Source organism: Myripristis murdjan, chromosome 22 (assembly GCF_902150065.1).
Source record: "Myripristis murdjan chromosome 22, fMyrMur1.1, whole genome shotgun sequence".
NCBI lineage: Eukaryota > Metazoa > Chordata > Actinopteri > Holocentriformes > Holocentridae > Myripristis > Myripristis murdjan.
The window spans coordinates 31,304,827-31,323,343 of NC_044001.1; the positions used below are offsets into that span (position 1 = coordinate 31,304,827).

At 41.2% G+C, this 18,517-nt stretch overlaps 1 protein-coding gene across 3 annotated transcripts in view; it reads left to right on the forward strand.

Annotated features, from left to right (window-relative positions):
- The first annotated feature begins 2,328 nt into the window (after positions 1 to 2,328).
- Positions 2,329 to 18,517, forward strand: part of ccdc88c (coiled-coil domain containing 88C) — a 104,097-nt gene continuing 87,908 nt past the window's right edge. Inside the window, exons 1-3 of one of the 3 annotated variants that reach the window (XM_030082060.1) lie at positions 2,329 to 2,380; positions 6,112 to 6,224; positions 13,528 to 13,636. In XM_030082060.1, the coding sequence (XP_029937920.1) occupies positions 6,172 to 6,224; positions 13,528 to 13,636 (162 nt within the window). In that variant the 5' untranslated portion in view covers positions 2,329 to 2,380; positions 6,112 to 6,171. Of the gene's footprint in view, positions 2,381 to 3,380; positions 4,005 to 6,111; positions 6,225 to 13,527; positions 13,637 to 18,517 lie in introns of those variants that run through there. The other 2 variants (XM_030082059.1, XM_030082061.1) reach the window with 2 other exon arrangements.

The following is an 18,517-nucleotide window of genomic DNA, read 5'->3' on the forward strand; positions in this document are numbered from 1 at the left end:
GGGCCAATATTCAGGTCAGGTTCAGGTCACTGCGCCGCAGCAACTGGAATATTCCATTTACATGTTACTTTGCATGCCCCCGTGTTTCGGCGTATTCCACTCTCTTATGTAATGCGACACTCAGCCGCGGGGGGGCAGCAGTACGCGTATAGGCGTCTGGTCTGCTGGAAAAACAGACAAAGAAGTCTTCTTCTTTTTCTTCTGTCGCTAGTTCTATGTTTTCTCCCATCGATATCCTCCATGATATTTAAGTCTTTCATTAGCTGAAGGCGGACTGCAGTCTCCTGGCTCTTGCTGCTGTTCGCCATGCTGTTTTCCCCGCTTGCAGGTAACCATAGCAACAAAGACGCCACAGAATTCCTTGCTAGTCGAGCATGCGCAGTCGTGACTGAATATTCCGGTTCGGGGCATTTTCCGACTAAGGTGTTTACATGCCTCAATATTCCAGTTAGAACAGGCATATGCCAGGGGTCTTATTCAGAATTCTCTCCAACCGGAATATGACCTTAACCGGGTTCGGTGCGTGTTTACATGACACGTGCGCAACCGGAATATTGCGAATATTCCGGTTAATACAGGAATAAGGTGTGCATGTAAACGTGCTCAATGTCTCTTCAAAGTCTGGATGCTGATGATAATATTGTGATTCATAATTCTGGGCTGAAATCGCCAGGATTTCCTTCTTGCTAAATTCCATAGTAGAAGAAAAAGGGGATTTTCCCCAGTTTAATTCTTATAAATTTGTGATTTTATAATCTCAGTATTTTTGAGTTTTTTTCTCATAAATTTCTGAGACTTTTTCTCAAAACTTTATGACTTCAGTCTCAGAATTTTTGAGTTTTTTCTCAGTAATTTGTGACTATAATCTCAGAATTTGAGTTTTTTCTCACAAATATAAGAATATCTGAGTTTTAACTTTCTCATAAATTTATGACTTTAATCTGAAAAATTCTGAGTTTCTTCTCAGAATCTTACTCTCCTTGTCTCAGCTTTGTAATTTTTTTTTCTCCCTACAGTGACCCTAATATGCCGTTACAAACAAGGACTTCTGTGTTTCTCTTTCATGTTGTCTCTCACCTTGGAGGAGATTCCCTTGAGAGATGATGATGTCAGTCAGTCATTTGGCTTGCACTTGATGCCAGGTCTTGCTATTGCTTTGTGTGTCCTATACCATGACACGATATAAATAGCACCTCTGGATTTGCATCCAGGATTACCACCAACTATAAACATGCTGAACTTGAGGAAGCTAATATTTTGTTAATTCAATCACGGTACAAATAAAACAATCATAGATGGTATGTAAGGGTTGTGTCTAGATTTTAACCCTAGGTTTGTGAAACTCGTACATGCGTACTTGATTCAGCACAGTTGCACTTGACTCTCTTTGCATATTCGTAGATCTGAGGCTTTTTAATGAGGGCACAGTTTACAGTTACATTTAAAATGTTTTAAGGCACTAAGGGGTGTTTCATGGAAAAAAAAAACTTCTAAATATGTAATATTTATGAACACAGAGTATCATTTATGGGCGTAACAATGACTGAAGGTGAACTTTAACCTAGCCTTAACCATAACCTTGACTGCACTCACACAAGTTAGAACCTAGATTTGAATCTGATAAATCCAGGATTACCATCTAGACGGGGCCACTTGAAAGATGCAGGTAATTGCAGATTTGGTCTTTTAACTTGTTTTCAAAATTTTCTGCCATGGAACATCCATTGAGAGCTGACAGTCTGCAGGCTTTCTTTCCAGCCAAAAACTACACCAGGTGATTTCACAGATTAGATCCTTATTTCTGTGACGTTATCAGTGAAATCATATGGTGTAATTTTTGGCTGGAATGAAAACCTGCAGACTCTCAGTTCTCCGTGGCACATGGTTGCCTACATCTGCCATAACCGCTAACCCTGCACATATCTCGTCACTTGAGCCTTTCCCCCACATCTGCCCACCACAGACACACCACCAGTGTACTCAAAATGGAATTTTCCTCAAACCTGGATACATTTTTTCTTTATTGATATGGTAGGAAACAGTGGTGTAATCTAGTTTATTCTAGTGCGTGTACGCGCGCGCGCACACATGCATGCGCACACACATGCCCGCGCGCGCACGCGCGCTTTCTGAAACGTTAACGTTAGCTCCAGCTGTAGTGTCCCCGAAGCGGCACCATACAACTTCACTGCTTCAGTAGTTTACATAGGGTTCACGTCACGCCTGATGGAAGCCTCTATGGTCAAAAAGAGCCCGCTTCGTAACACAGAGAAGGCAACTTTATGAACGGGAAAGTGAACGTTATGTCAATAAAAAAACATACTGATACGTATCTCTGCGCATTTTGAAGTGGTTATACAGAAATTCGGGACCTTTTCTAGTGAGTATATGGCATATACCTGCGTATCACGTAGACTACACCACTGGTAGGAAATATAGGTAAATGGAAATGACACATTCTGCTCAAGTACATCCACACATGTGCTATTACAGTAACAAACTTTCAGCACTTATTTCCATTGTGTCTGAAGGCAGCACAGATATCCCTTTCTGACTGTTTGAAGTGAGTGCAGCCAGAGAGGCTACAGGTGAAGCAAGATGTGCACCTCGATCTTATTTCCTCTTTGACATTAAGACAAAATCACCCATGAGACGCGTAATCACAGCTAAAAGGGTTTTTTGGGGGGATGACACTTGGATTGTTTGGTGGTGTGTTTTTCTTAATATCACAGATAACTGCCCAAATGCAGAAAATGTGATATATCACTGAGATATTTACAGCTCCCACATTGAACTGTTGACTAGAACTGTTTTTTGTTGTTATGATTATAAGTTTAATGGTAAAGTTATAAATGTTGCATGCTAACAGCTAGCTAACCATATATCTTGTTGGTTGCAGCATGTTAGTTAACAGCTAGTAGCTAGTGATAGTAGTGGTTTGTATGTTAACTTTAACAGTAGTTATCGTGCATGTTCGCATGTTAACAAAAAATAAAACAAACAAACCAATGCCTGCTACAGTTAATTTACTTACACTTGTCGAGCTACAGCTCATTGTGATTTATTTGTGTATATATTTTTAATACCATCGTAATTTGCCGGACATGAACTTCCACGTAAAGCGAGAAATGAGGAATTAGCTTGTTCAAGATTTGCCTCTTTGGCTGGTTGCTGCGGCCTAGCGATGACGTCAGTTTTAAAGAAAACGCTTAGTGGCTTTGTGGTTGTAATTGGTTGGTTTTCTCTTCAGAGGGCGGGGACTGAGTTTGTACCTCCTCTGGATTGGCCTTTTTTTCCTGTCAGTCAAATCTCCCTTCCTCCTGTGTCAGTCAGGTTGAAGGAGTGTGTGTGTGTGTGTGTGTGAGAGAGAGAGAGAAAGAGAGAGAGAGAGGGAGAGAGCGAAAGAGAGAGAGAGAGATGTAACGGTTGCGCCCAGCCAACGCAAATAACTTTATTAACATTCTCTTTTCTCCATTTTTAAATCTTCCCATTTTCTCGACTTTCCCTGTTTGTTTTTCAACTTCACAGCGCTTTCGCCGCTTTATGATTCGGGTCGAGTCTCCTTGGCAACGCGCGCAACTGTCCTGCGAAGTTTGGATAAAGTGTTTTACTTTCATCTGGAAATCAAAGTGGATATTAACCCACCAAACTGGGAGCAAAATTTGGTGTTCTTATGGGAGTTTGTGGAAGTATCAGAGAAAGTGTATAGATTCATTTAGTGTTTTTTTCCCCTCAGTTTTAAACCCGGCGTTAGGGGAACGGGACAGCGCGAAACAATAGTGTGTGTCTGTGAGCTCGTGCAGGAGTGGATCGATGCCTCGCGGGGCCTTTGTTCTATCCGGTGTGGAGCCCTACCGCGAGCCTTCCGCTAATATTGCTCGATCGATTGGGTGGATTGATGACTGATTGGTATTTGATCAGAGGAATCGAGGCATTCAGTCAACATGGATGTCACTCTGTCGGAGTTACTGGCCACTTTCATGGAGTCGCCTCTGGTGGTGTGGGTGAGTGGGAACGCACGTGCACGCGCACGCACACACTCACTGTTTTTTTCCCCCTGTCTCTCCTTCAGGTCTGTGACATTTTGGTGTTGATTACTAGGCTATACAGTTTACTGAATGACTGGTTGAAATAAACAGAGACGCACTAGAATTTTTTCTGTCAACATATCCAACACACAATACAATGATTCCTAACCCATTAAATGACCATTTTGTCAGCTTGTCTTAGGGGTGCCTTTCCACTATAAAAGCTTTGTCTGAAGTAATGGAGGAATTCTGGTTGCTCTCTCTGGAACTTTCCAGTTTTGGCCAAACAGAACATTTTCACTCTCAGTTAGAGATCATGTTTCTTCTGCTCCACTGATCACAGCTGGTGTACCTCAAGGTCCAATTCTTGGGCTGCTGCTGTTCCCTTTACCTCTTGTTCACCAATCAGCATACCATCTCTTTTCATTGTTATGCCAGTGGTGCTTTGTTAAACCAATCTTACTAAGTTGGTGATATTACTTGACTGTCAAACTGAATGTGAAAATTTTAAAATTAATTTACAAAAAGCAAGATAAACAAGCCAACAGCAAGATACTTATTTGTCCTGAATGCACTGCAGTTTTTTTTTTGTCTCTAAATCACTGTAACATTATTTTGTTAAGTTGTAAAGTAGTTAACAATTTTTTTTCAATTCGTTTCAGTTCTTAAATAGAAATCATTATTTGTTATGTAAATAGATACCAAATTATCCCTAATTTTTTGTGGATCCATTTTAATATTTTCATGCCCACCCTGGGCTCCTGAGTCAGACTCTGGGAACCACCAAAGCAGTCAACGGGTAATTAAACTTGTGGTTCTTCCTGTTTCTCCATGACCTTGCATCCTACCAACCTGACTGGCCATCCATCAACTTTTCCTGTCTTTGTTGGGAAAACATATACACACACACACACACACACACACACACACACACACACACACACTCACACATTCGCACAAACTGACATTCCCACACTGAGATCACAATTCTCTCATATGATTCTTACTTTTTCAACAAAAATATTGACTGCAGGCTTACATGCTTGAGTAAAAAAAAAAAATTGAAAATTATGCAACAAATTATGAGTCCTTATGCATCATCATCAGCTTTAAACCTGAAAAAGTTCCAATGTGCTCTTTTTTCAGAATGAGCACAACACCACTCTCACCCATGCCACCAGGATTTCCCCCAGTGTCGCTCTTTTTTTCTCTTTCATTTGAACTTTCTGGCTCTGACTCCTCCAAGTAGGCTGGCTAAGTGTCTGTTCCTGACTGCCTCTTTCTGGCTTGTTCTTCATGTACAGTGGGGAGAAAAATTATTTGATCCTGATTTTGTAAGTTTGCCCACTTACAAAGAAATGAGTGGTCTATAATTTTTATAGTACTTTTATTTTAACATATACAGATAGAATATCAACAAAATGAATCAAGATCATGATTTTTTTTTCAATTAATTTTGCAGCCCTGTGTTATATTGTTTTCCATTGGGTTTATTTTGGCAGAAAATCAGCTGTATTGCTTGACGGCACAAAACATCAAACAGGCACGGGTCTTCCCTGAGCAAGTGTAGCGAAAACTAAGTAGCTTGTCAAAATGACAAGTTTGAGAATCAATAGCATTAATAGTAAAACTGGAGTGTGATCGAGGTTACCAGTCATCTCAACCATGGTATCATTTGTTTACAGCAATTATACATAGGCATTACAATCAATTTGACTAGAAATACTTGGTATTTAAAAATGTTATATGTAGCACCTTTAAAATTATCAAACCAGACAGAGAATAACAGACACTAAATTGTCAACATAACAGCATACACATTAAAGGTGCACTGTTCAGAATTGTCAAGGCTCGATTGAAGTGAGGGCCCTCAAACAACAAAAATGCAAAATACCCACTGATGAGAATCATGCAGACTCAACCGGGAAAAATGGACTCCTCAGTTCAGTTGACTGTTCGTAGTAAATTATGTCCCCTGCCTTGAAATTCAATGGTAAATGCACAGTATAATCCAGCTGACAGAAAAAAATCATGAAGAGTGTATAATCGTCCATGAATCTAAGTGTGATGTGTGGCCCTGCAGGTGCGGACGCTGGGCCCGTTGGGTTCCTGTGATGGTGTTGGCTCAGAGGAGCGGGTCAATATGTTTATGGAGCTGGTGGACGGCGTCTTTCTGCACAAGATCATGACTCACATGTAGGTAACAGTACGGATAGAGTGAAGTTGACTGCATGAGGTAGTCACAAGCTTCTGTCAGTGTGTGTGTGTGTGTGTGTGTGTGTGTGTGTAGCGAGTATATGAGAGGTAGCTGGGTTAATCCAGTGTTTCCTGTGTGTCTGTGTACGCACACATGCATGACCACATCCTGGCTTCTTGTCGGTTTCAAGTTGTACACATCACAGCCAGATGTGCTGCTGATGTCTTCAGAATGAAACAGAGAGAGAAGGAGAGTCAGTCTTATCTTGTACAGCTGAACAGTCACTTCAGAGCTAAGACCTAGGAAACAACCAATACGGCCTGTAGACTAAGGCAATACAACCCGAAACAGGTTCAGTTCATTTAATACAGGAATACAATATGAAACATATGTTGTGGCTAAGTCTTCAGATCACGCTGAAAATGGATTACAAAAGCAGTTTATGTTAGGGTAAAAAGGGGGTTCATGTTTGAGAGAAAAGGGGATACAGTAAAATAAGAAACTGTTACTGAACAGAAATAGTCGCTTTTTTCTAATTGATCCATTTGCTCCGTATCGTGCTAAAGCAAAAATGTCCCTCTCCCCAGTCCCCGGCTGGCCTGCACTCACATTACCTAAAGTCCAAACGCCCCCAAGCGCAATTGCCCCCGGTACGCACTAGGGATGGTGAAAATGGAAAATTTTCTTCGACCGCCGAGCCTCATTAATCAGTTTATTTTGGTTAACCGAGAATATTATTTGACTGTCTGTAAAGTTTACAGACAGTCAAGAACGCAACCATGTCAGCTCTGTACCAAGGATGTCCCCTCATGATATCCTACAAACATTATATAATTTACGCATGTTGCTTACCATGGTGTAGAAGAAATCTCTCTCTCGTGAAAAATATTGTCACCAGATTCCTCGATGAGTCTGCTTGGTGGTTTTATGACTCTTGCAGACTTGCATGAGATAGCATCAAAGCTACTATTTTTTTTTCAACATCAAACCAACTTCGTTTCAAGTCATTGCTATCTCAGTGATCAATAAAATGTCAGTCAAACATAGTCAGGCAAAAATGTTCAGTTCAATAGTTGATGAAACTGAGCTCTCTCTGCTTTTACTGCTACAAACCATGGCAACAAAAACAACATGCTTCACATGATGACAGGGAGAGAGAGAGAGCAAGTATCTACCTCTGCATTCCAAACTTTGTTCCGTATCAGTGGATACGGAGGCCAGGCATCCTGATATTTCTTACAGCTGCTTGTTCACGCAACACAACAGAAGCTTTTCAACATCACATGTCATCTTTGTCACCTGTGTGCTGGTGTCCCGCTGTAGCTGACAAATCCGCATCAGTGGCAGGACAAGTATGTGACGTCACTCGGAAGAAGAGCGTCTGTTGGCTACACTTGCAGGTCCGTGAGTGGCGGTGAGGTCACCTGCTGCTCCTGGTTAGATGTCAAACCGCAGCAAAAGCTCGGCTGCGTTTAAGGTTTAGAAATGCCTGGGAAAATGTAGCTTCTGTGGACGCTACGGCGCTATTTGATCAGTAAAATAATTTCACTACTTAAAAGCTGTTTGATTTAAGAAACAGTGCGTCACGACCATGCTACTGAGAAATGTAGTAAACTAGTAATGTTGCTACTTGTAACGCCGCTACTGCCCAACACTGGAAATACGTACCTGTTTTGCAGGTAGTGTGTGGCGGGCCACAGAAAAAATACAAAGGGCCGTATCCGGCCCGTGGGCCGCTAGTTGAATAGGGCTGCTATACGTGATCACCATAAGCTTGGCTCGCTTCTCCGGTCTGTCTCTACCGAGCTGTGCTCTGAGCATCATGACGTAATCCAAGCCCGGCAGAGCGTCCCATCGCCATGTTTACTTTATGTATTAAACAATTTTGCAGAGGCAGGAGGAAAGTTGCATGATTTACGTCCGCACGCTGAGTGCATGAGCGTGCATGTGCTCGTGTGTGCGCCTGTACCGTGCTGAAGCACACCCCGACCAACTGTGCCAGAGCGGGGGAAGTGTACTGTAGTCAAGCACGGTACGGAGCGATCACACTGGTCAAATAATCCGTATTTTAGGGGCAAACGTGCTTGGGCACGGTACAAACTTGGTAATGTGAGTAGCTCCTAAGTGATGTTTTTAAGGCCTAGACACACCAGACTGACATCAAAGAACTAGCAGTGACAAAGGCTGTTGCGTCACCTCACATCGCATGTGTTGCACTTGAACACACGAAGATCATCACTTGTGGAAGAAGAAAGGAAAAGGCAGAGGCGGCTTCAGTCACCGATGTTTCAACATGCCCAGTTGGCCAAAAAGCCACCAACAGAGGTCCAAGTAGTGCCAACAGTGCGGGACACACTGCACCGTAACCCTAACCCTAATCCTAATCCTAACCTACCCCTACGTAACATAGCCATAAACAGAACCTTGCACGGTTAGCATGAGGGAGAAGCACCTCCTTCTTTCTCATCTCCTCATTATTTCCTAAATTATTATCAACCAAATGTCAACGCCTATTGTGATAGTATTGGGGGAACAGGGAAGGGTCACAGGTGGGTGGGGGGATCTACACAGAACCCTCACCAAGGGCCCTATCTCCTTAACAACACCACAGCAACTATTGACAATACTTGTAGCTTATCTGACAGGACTCTGGGGCCCCCAATTTGGTGCAACACATAAAGACTAAGGGGAGGAGGTGATTCCACAAGGGTGGACCAAATCTGACAGTCCCTGCCAAACAATCCCGGGCATTGGGTGTTGCCATTGGTTTCACGTTAAATCTGAACTGGTGTCAAGGCATGTTGTACTTTCAGGGTTGATAAGACACGGGCCTGGTTTAGGGTTGGCCGAAACACTCCGCCGTGATTTTGTGGTGATACTATTGATGAATTAAACCTTGCTCAAAAACATACACCTATAAAACTTTTAACGTATAAAATAGCAACAACCCAAAATCAAACAACAGAAACAAGCCAGTAACCACAAAATATTGGCTTTTGTGAACATGGAAAATTATACATGCAAAGGGACTTTAAAAACCACCTTTAATTTTCCACATTTTATCCGTCAATTTAGGTTATACACAGGTTATTAATGTATTTTAAACCTAAACCAATCCTAACCCTAACTATTTCAAAGTAAGAGTACAATTACATATTAGAACCTAATCAAACCTGGCAAAAACCCAAAACAAAATGTATATCCTTGATTTTTAAATTAGGTCAAAACTAGGGCCCGACCGATATGGATTTTTTGGGGCCAATGCCGATTCTGATATTAGGGAATAAAAAATTCCGATAACCGATATATCGGCCGATTGCATTTTTACATATTTCAATTTAAAAAAAGATGAAATACCTGCTTTTGATGGCTTAAATATAGTTCCAAACACTTGTTACAAAGATATCAATTGAGGGGAGAACATTTTACTATTTTCAAATACTTTTTTTCATCAGAAATTGTGTGAAAAAAGCAGCATATGACAATAACAGTGAACATAAAATAAATCAAAAATATGATGTGCAAAAAGGCAGTATCATCATGTCATCATGTTTAGCTTTAAGGTGCTGCCATAGGTTGGTTGTGTTTTTTGCTTTCTGCTTGCTTGTTCCCTGGCTTACAGAAGCTGCACAAATATTACAGACTGCTTCACTAGTGACATCCTTGGTGACGTAGTCCCACACCATACTGCATCCAGCTTCTTTTGCCATCTGTAAAAAAAAAAAAGAAAAACAGTAAGACATGATATATGCAATAGTTAAAAAATAATGTTACAAATCTGTCTAGTTATGTGGGCCATATTGAAACTCAGACATTAAGCATTGGTCTTACTTGTGTTCACATGAATATGGCATACGCTGCTGGCCACTTCATTAGACTAAACCTATTACTTTTAAAATGTTGTTGACTGTAAGAAAGCTGATAATTCTTCCTTATGGTTATTATTGAGGTGGTAGTGGGTGTTGGTGTGAGGAGCATCATATTGAGGTGTCTGATATTTTGTCAACCCCACTTACATGCATCAGAGAGTCAAAATACTCTGAACTCCTCTCAATATACTGCTCTGCACACCAACAGCAACACAAAACAATAAGTCTCTCTGACAGTGTCAACATTTACAAAGTAATACATTTATTAAAGTAGAATTCATGGTAGGGCTGTTATTGGTGTGCATTACATTGCACAGTGTCTAATGAAGTGGTCAGTGAGTGTATTTAATAAATTATTATCTGTAGGTAATAGGTGGGTGTATAAACAGCGTCATAAAAGTCTCTGGTAAAACATGATCTGATGTCCTCTAAACGTGCGTTCACATTTTCTTTACTCCATGAGGTTATAACTTTGACCAGAAACGGTTTTCCCTCCTCAACGCCATGACTTAAACACAGTCTGTGCGCTGCTGTAAATAAATGCAGCCCACAGCGTTTTTTGCACGACGACAACGCGTTATCCTAATTTGCTCCAGTCTTATCTAGTCTGCTAGCATGCAGCTGCCTGAGTGAGCGTAATATTGCTTTGAGGTACTGTAACGTCACTATTACGTTTATTGTGCTGTCACTGACTCAGTTAAAGTGCTTAGCAAGGTGATATTTAAGCTAGGTTATCCCTAACTTTAGCTTGTTAACATATCAGTCAAGCGTGACAGACATAACGAGGCATGTCATCGGAAATGGGAAACTTATTGAGTTACTGTTTATTTCACAAACTAGTTATAAACTTACCATTGAGGCAAACCGCTTGGCTCAGTAAATGCGCTGCCGGTCTTGTGCCAAGGTACGTATCCCCACTAAGAATTGGGGAACAGGGGAACTACGATGTTTTAGTGCTCTAGTTTTATCCACGAGGTTTTGCAGAGGGTTAGGGTTAGGGTTAACAAATTTAAGCATTTGCTTTGATTGAAAACCCATATTTTACCCGGCAAAACTGGACGGGGCACAATTCTTAGCGGGGATACGTACCTTGGCATTACACCGGCTCTTCAGTCTTCTCACTACTTCTCTCTGCTGTGAGGTGACTGTGGAGTGTGACATGAAGGAGTCGGAGCGTCCACTACTGGATACGTAACACAAGGACAACATTTCTAAGAAAAACACCATATTCCCTGCATTTCATTAGTGAAAAATAAGTTTTAACATTGGCGTCAATGGGCCAACGTTTGGCCGATTACCGATTATTCTCTAATGCCTATAATCGGCTGATTAAATTGGCCGGCTGATAAATCGGTCGGGCCCTAGTCAAAACCATTCTTAATCCTAACCTGTGTCTGACAGCTCAGCACCTTATCTGCTGTCTGATGCTCACAGCCCCCTGCACACTGTGACCTTATTACTACTTTTACTTCTCGTATTACTACTTCTTTACTATGTACATAAATCCTGTAAATATGCCATTCCGCCTCCTGTAAATATGCCATTCTGCCTATAAATATGCCACTCCATTCCATTCCATTCATTTCCTATTTATTATATTACACTTAATGTTTATACTTGTATATAGAGGTGTATATATACTTTTCTATTTTATTTTATTTTACTTGCACAGTACTGGAGTAGTTGCCATCACATTTCACTGCTGCTGTACATGTACATTCATGCATGTGACAAATAAAAAATCTTGAATCTTGAATCTTGAGAAAAGGTTAGCTGGGCTTCTGTTGGTAAGTGTACAACAGTAATCTGATGGATTATTTACAATTACTTTATTAATGTAGTGTTTGTACTTTTTCACCTTGTCCTGCTTGTTGGGTGCCTTGTCCAGACATGCTGCCAGACCACATGTTCATATGTTAGTTATTGTCTCTAGGAACAATGATAATCACACTATTGTTCTCCACACACTGAATGTAGGCTGGGAGTGCTGTGTGTGTGTGTGTGTGTGTGTTGGCTTTTGCAGGGGGTGTGATTAGAGCTTGGTGGGGCTTTATGGGAAAGTGGGTTAAAGAGGAGGAGGAGAGAATGGAAGAGTGGTTAAGAATATAAAGGGCAACTAATCACAGACAGTAAACCCGCACATTTGGGAAACCAGTTTGAGTTTGCTAGTTTTAGTGAGGAGCTGCAGCTTCTTGCTTGTCTTCAACACAGTCCAAACACATCTGGTTTTCAGCCTCAAAATCCATTATAAATATCCTTTTTGGAAACAAGAAACTCGCAGTACAGTCACACATATCTTGAAATTGTCTGCCCCAAAAAAGGCATCAAGCAGTGTTTTCTAACAGGTTTTATCTAGCATTTATGATAACACATCAGCTTGTTTATATCCACACTGGTCTGCCGCTAACTTGCCGTTGTTACGTTCACTTGAACTCCGATATACAGCAATATTTTCTGCCACTGCAAATACCATAGAAAAGAGCAATCGCCATGAAAGCTGCATTATCACAGGGCTAAAATTTACAAGAAAGAAATTTCGAGGCCCAGGTTTCCATGAACACAGCATTAGCTGAGTTAGCAACAGAATGATGTGAATGCACACAAGGTAATGTGTTATCAGAAATGCTAAATTAAAGCTGTTAAGAAGCACCTTTCAACCATTTTTGTCCTATAAGATTCTTTTAATCAAAAATAACATTTATATCATGGATTCTGAAGCTGAGAAGCTGACTTATCCTTGCTGTAAAGCACTTTGTGATTATATCTATGAAAAGTGCTCTATAAATAAAATGTACTTACTTACTAAAAGGAGCCCCTTGTTGGACTGTGTTGAAAAGGTGCAGCAAGAGCAGTCAGCTTCTCCTCACTGAAGCTAGCAGTGAGGTTGTGCTGTGCTATGTACAGTTGCAAATGATGGTAATGAACAATTTAATGAACAATTTAATACAACAAGGACCATCTTGCACAGTTAGATAAAGCTTCAAATGGGAGGAAAACAAACAAAACAAAACACAGCAAATAAAAAGAAAGACATGAGACAAAAAGGGAATTGAGGATCAGACACCAAACTGACGTCATTACAGTTTTTATAGGTCAGCATCAGCCCCCCCCCCCCCCCCCCCCCCCCCCCCCCCCCCCCCCCTCCCCTTTCTCTCTCTCACACACACACACACCTACTTAAACTCATATGCAGATCAGTCTGGCACAGGGTGGTGTGTGTTTGTAAAGACTATTCTTTGCCTGAAAGCTATGAGTATAAATCCTTTCCCCCAAAACAGTAGTTGCCCTATGAATGTGTGTGTGTGTGTGTCTGTGTGTGTGTGTGTGTCTGTGTTTGTGTTGGTCTTAAACAGCCATGCCAACTCTAACTGCTCCTGTTTGTTTGTCCTTATGTGTCCTAATGGTGTGTGTGTTCGTGTGTATGTCTCCATAGCGACCCAGGCCCAGCCAATCAGCGCCTGAACAAGAACGTGAACAATGATGTGTCGCTTCGCCTTCACAATCTGTCCGTGCTCATCAGCCACATCAGGACCTACTACCAGGTACACAAACACACACACACACACACATAAACATACACACACAAACCAGTGCCAACATTCTGGTGTGGTTCATGAACTACGGCAGCACTGGAGGGTCCAACAGCACTACTTATTCTTTGTTGGAGTGTTGTTCTTTTTGTTGCTGTTATTTGATCCTCAGCTGATATGCTTTGCCACAGGGTTAAGCAGCACGTGCGCACGCGTGTGTGTGTGTGTGTGTGTGTGTGATATTTGTTGATGTGACTCTGGGCCGTCATGTGTATGTCTCCTGATGTACCTCTTGTTTGGGCAGTTGCCCTGTAGGCTGACAGGCACGCACGCACGCACACACACACACACACACACACACATACACACACATACACACAGTGTTGGGCAGTTACAAGTAGAGACGTTACCAGTTCAACTACATTTGTCAGTAGCGTGGTCGTAACATCGCTGTTTTCTAAATCAAATAGCTTTTAAGTAGTGAAACTATTTTACTGATCAAATAATGTGGTAGCGTCCACAGAAGCTACATTTTCCCAGGCATTTCTAATCCTTAAACGCAGCAGAGCTTTTGCTGCAGTTTGAAATATAACTAGGAGCAGTAGGTGACGTCACCGCTGACCTGTACGTGTAGCTGACAGACACTCTTCCGTGTGACGTCGTGTACCAATCTGATCTGGTATCTGATGTGGAATTGTCTGCTGCAGCGGGAATCGAGCACGCAGGTGACAAAGATGACAGAGGAGGAGGGAGATGCCGATGTTGAGAAGCGTCTGTTGTGTCGCGTGAACAAGCACCTGCTGTAAGAAAGATCAGGATGCCTGGCCTCCGTATCCATTAATAAGGAAAAAAAGTTTGGAATGCAGAGGCAGAAACCTGTTAGTAGCAGTAAAAGCACAGAGAGCAGTTTCATCAACTATTGAACTGAACATTTTTTTTTGCCAGACTATCTGACTGACTGTTGATCACTAAGATAGCAGTGACTTGGAATGAAGTTGGTTCAGTGTTTAAAAAAAAGTAGCTTTGATGTAGTTGATTCATGTAGTTGAGCTACATGTTGTCACTGTATTGTAGCTCAGCTTGCTACATTTCTCTGGTGGGGAGCTTCAGTGCAGTGAAGCTTCATTTAATGTAGAGTAACTGGTAGCTTAGCTCACTACATTTTCCAAGTAGCCAACACTGCATACACACAGATGAAATGTAACCCTGACCTTGGTTGTGTTTGTGTTGGTACATGATGGAACTCATCAATATTCATGGATCAACCTCAACCTTCCCAGCCAATTGTGTTTTATTGTACTGGACTGTTGACCAGTATGTTGATCGATGCTAGCAGGAAGTAGGACTGCTGTGGCTTGCAGAGCCTTTCAGCTCCATCAGTTAGTAATTGCTAATCTGATATTTTGACTGAATGACCATTTTGCATTAATCAGTCTGAGAATGTGCCTGTGTTAGCTGATTTAGTCACTAGTGATTGGCGTGTCCAGCCACTGTGACATAGTTTTCAGTCGACACGGTAGCAGGTTTAGCCAGTTTAAAGCACTACTGCAAACCAACCTAACTTAGCAACTTTAGCCACCAACAAAAATAGCAGTCAGTGTTTATACATCTTGCTCTTTATGCCAAGTCAACTTGTTGGGGTCACATGGCACCATTGAATATACAGTCAATGCAAGGACACAAATTGACAGGCAATGTGAATGACGCTAATTCCCATATTTTAAAAAAGTGATTTTTGTGTCATTCACATATTCACCAGAGTTGAAATTTTTCAACTTGAGCAAAAAATTCATAGCTGTATTTGCAAGAGTCCGCAATGTGAGTCTACTTACTCTGTGTCTGAACATGCAGTAAGATGGTTCATTTTTCAACTGAGAAATTGGCATTTGAATTGGGCAACACCAGGCCTGTATGAATTGCTTGATTGTTTAAAAAAAGCAACCATGCAGTTCATGGGTCCAGGCTAGAGAGATTAGTTTCTGGCCAAAATTCATTCACTCTGTTACATGCCTTAGATAGGACACAGCCAGACCCTGACTATAAGATTTGTCCAGAAGATCCCCTTCTTTTTGAATTAATCAAATGGAAAATGAACACAGAGAATTGATGAATGGTGACCTCAGTGCATCAGCAATGCAGAATGCAGAATAATCTTTTCAATCTGAACAGTAGTCTTTCAAGCAAAGTGGAATGTGAAAATATGCTTGCAGAAGCGCTCCCATTTTAGCGCTATCGCTCAGAAGTCTTACATCAGGTTTTTCAACACTTTTAATGTGGTGTGTGCATCTTTCTTGCTTCAGAAAACATGGGTATAGTGAAAATACGTCACTGGTGGAGTTAATGCATTCGATTCCCCTTCCTGGGATTTAAAAGGAGAAAAAAATCCTTTCATCATCTTATACACAAGTGTATAAGATCTTTTTTTCCACAGTATTTTTATTTGAATTTCAGCAACTGAAATACAGCCTTTTACATTTATGTAGTATAGCACCACCTGTGTAAGCTGCATTACACATTTAAAAACAAACAAACAATCACAGCAACCACAAAAACAAACATCAGTGCTTCTCTGTTTTAACCATGTAATCTATACATAAAAGAGTATATTATTTACATTAGATACAAAATATCACAATCAATTAAGGAAAAATGATGTAGACATAAAAAAGAAAAATCACAAACTACATGGTGCACCCACATCAATCACTTACTTCTTCAAGTGGTTGCCATGGCAGCGCGCATAGACGCAGCGGCTACAGTTCTCCACTCTCGGTGCCGTATTATATGTTTTTGTATGTGTGAACGGTTGTGTTTTTAGCTTAAAACAACACCTTATGTTGGGCAATGTACGCGTACAGTCGTCAGCACCTTTTGAGCTTGGGATTGTGCTGCGAGGTACCAATTTCGCCGGACTTTCATCGCTACCAGGACATTCCGGAGGACGCCGTTAGAACACCGGGGTCTCCGTGGATAGTTCTTCCCAGCGACAAGTCCAGGAGGAAACGTAAACAAGCAAAGGAAACAACAGTTATCAGGACCTTTTGAGCTTGGGATTGCGCTGCGGGATGCCAATTTCACCGGACTTTCGTCGCTGCCAGGACATTCCGGAGGACGCCGAGGCTGCAGGGCCGGTGCGTTAACACGGCTGAAAGGACAGCCCTTTGGGCCGCCGCCTCCCAGCATTTTCCAGCGCCAGGTCCATGGCGAACACGGGATGACGAACTGTGCTTGTACATCCAACAAGTGTTTTCCGTGACTGTTGCATTTTTTTCTGATATCAGAGACATGGCTGCAGCCATCTATTACTGGACTTGGCTATTCAACTAGCAAGATGCACGATGCTTTCTATTCTCCCCTGCACCGAAAGGACTGAGCCCTAATTTCGTTGCATTATTATACGTATATGATTGTGCAATGACAATAAAAATCTATCTATCTATCTAAAAATCTATCTATCTAAGTGTTAGGTCTAAATTCTTAACATAATTAATGAAGGGCCCCCATATAATCTCAAACAGTTGCATTTTAGCCTTTAAAATATGTTATTCTTTCAAGTGGAAGGCTTATTAACATTTGTCTCATCCACTGAAAACATTTGGTCTATGAGGCTTTTTCCACAACAGTGCAATGCATTTTTTGGCATTATTCAAGCCAAGGTGAATGTTCGTTCATTTTCGTTGAAATTTTGTTTTTTGGGATAAAACCCAACTGAAAAAGTTTAGGGTTCATTGTGATTTGTTTTGTTACTCTTACCTCTTCCCAGAGCACTTTGATTTTTTTACATTGCCGTAAATATTGAAAGAGTGTTCCTTAATTTTCCATACATTTTGTGCATATGCCTGGTATGTTTTTGTTATATCTATTTAATTCCACTGGTGTTGCATACATCCGCATTAGCAATTTATAATGTATTTATTTAAGACGTGCATTTATGGATTTAGTTTGAACTCCAGCACAGGCCACTTCCCAGTGTTCCCCTGAGGTTTCAGTTTGCAGGTCTTCTTTCCAGGCATTCAACTACTTCTGTGAATTTTCAGATGAGAATGATGTCAACAAGTTGTAAAACTCTGATTTAATACCTTTCCTCAGACCAGGCACGCGCACAAATAGACCCGAAAAGGTGCTTGAGCCCTGGCCCTTTTTGCCCTCGTACAACAAAGTGCCCTTTTAAGCTCAAGGTTTTTTTAAAATGAATTATTAAGTTCACTGCGCATAGACTGCCCTGTGTAGTTGAAAGATGTCAGGATAGAATAAAATTAGAATGAATATACAGTACAGGCCAAAAGTTTGGACACACGTTCTCATTCAATACGTTTTCTTTATTTTCATGACTATTTACATTGTAGATTCTAACTGAAGGAATCAAAACTATGAATGAACACATGTGGAGTTATGTACTTAACAAAAAAAGGTGAAATAACTGAAAACATGTTTTATGTTCTAGTTTCTTCAAAATAGCCACCCTTTGCTCTGATTACTGCTTTGCACACTCTTGGCATTCTCTCGATGAGCTTCAAGAGGTAGTCACCTGAAATGGTTTTCACTTAACAGGTGTGCCTTATCAGGGTTAATTAGTGGAATTTCTTGCTTTATCAATGGGGTTGGGACCATCAGTTGTGTTGTGCAGAAGTCAGGTTACTACACAGCCGACAGCCCTATTGGACAACTGTTAAAATTCATATTATGGCAAGAACCAATCAGCTAACTAAAGAAAAACGAGTGGCCATCATTACTTTAAGAAATGAATGTCAGTCAGTCCGGAAAATTGCAAAAACTTTAAATGTGTCCCCAAGTGGAGTCGCGAAAACCATCAAGCGCTACAACGAAACTGGCACACATGAGGACCGACCCATGAAAGGAAGACCAAGAGTCACCTCTGCTTCTGAGGACAAG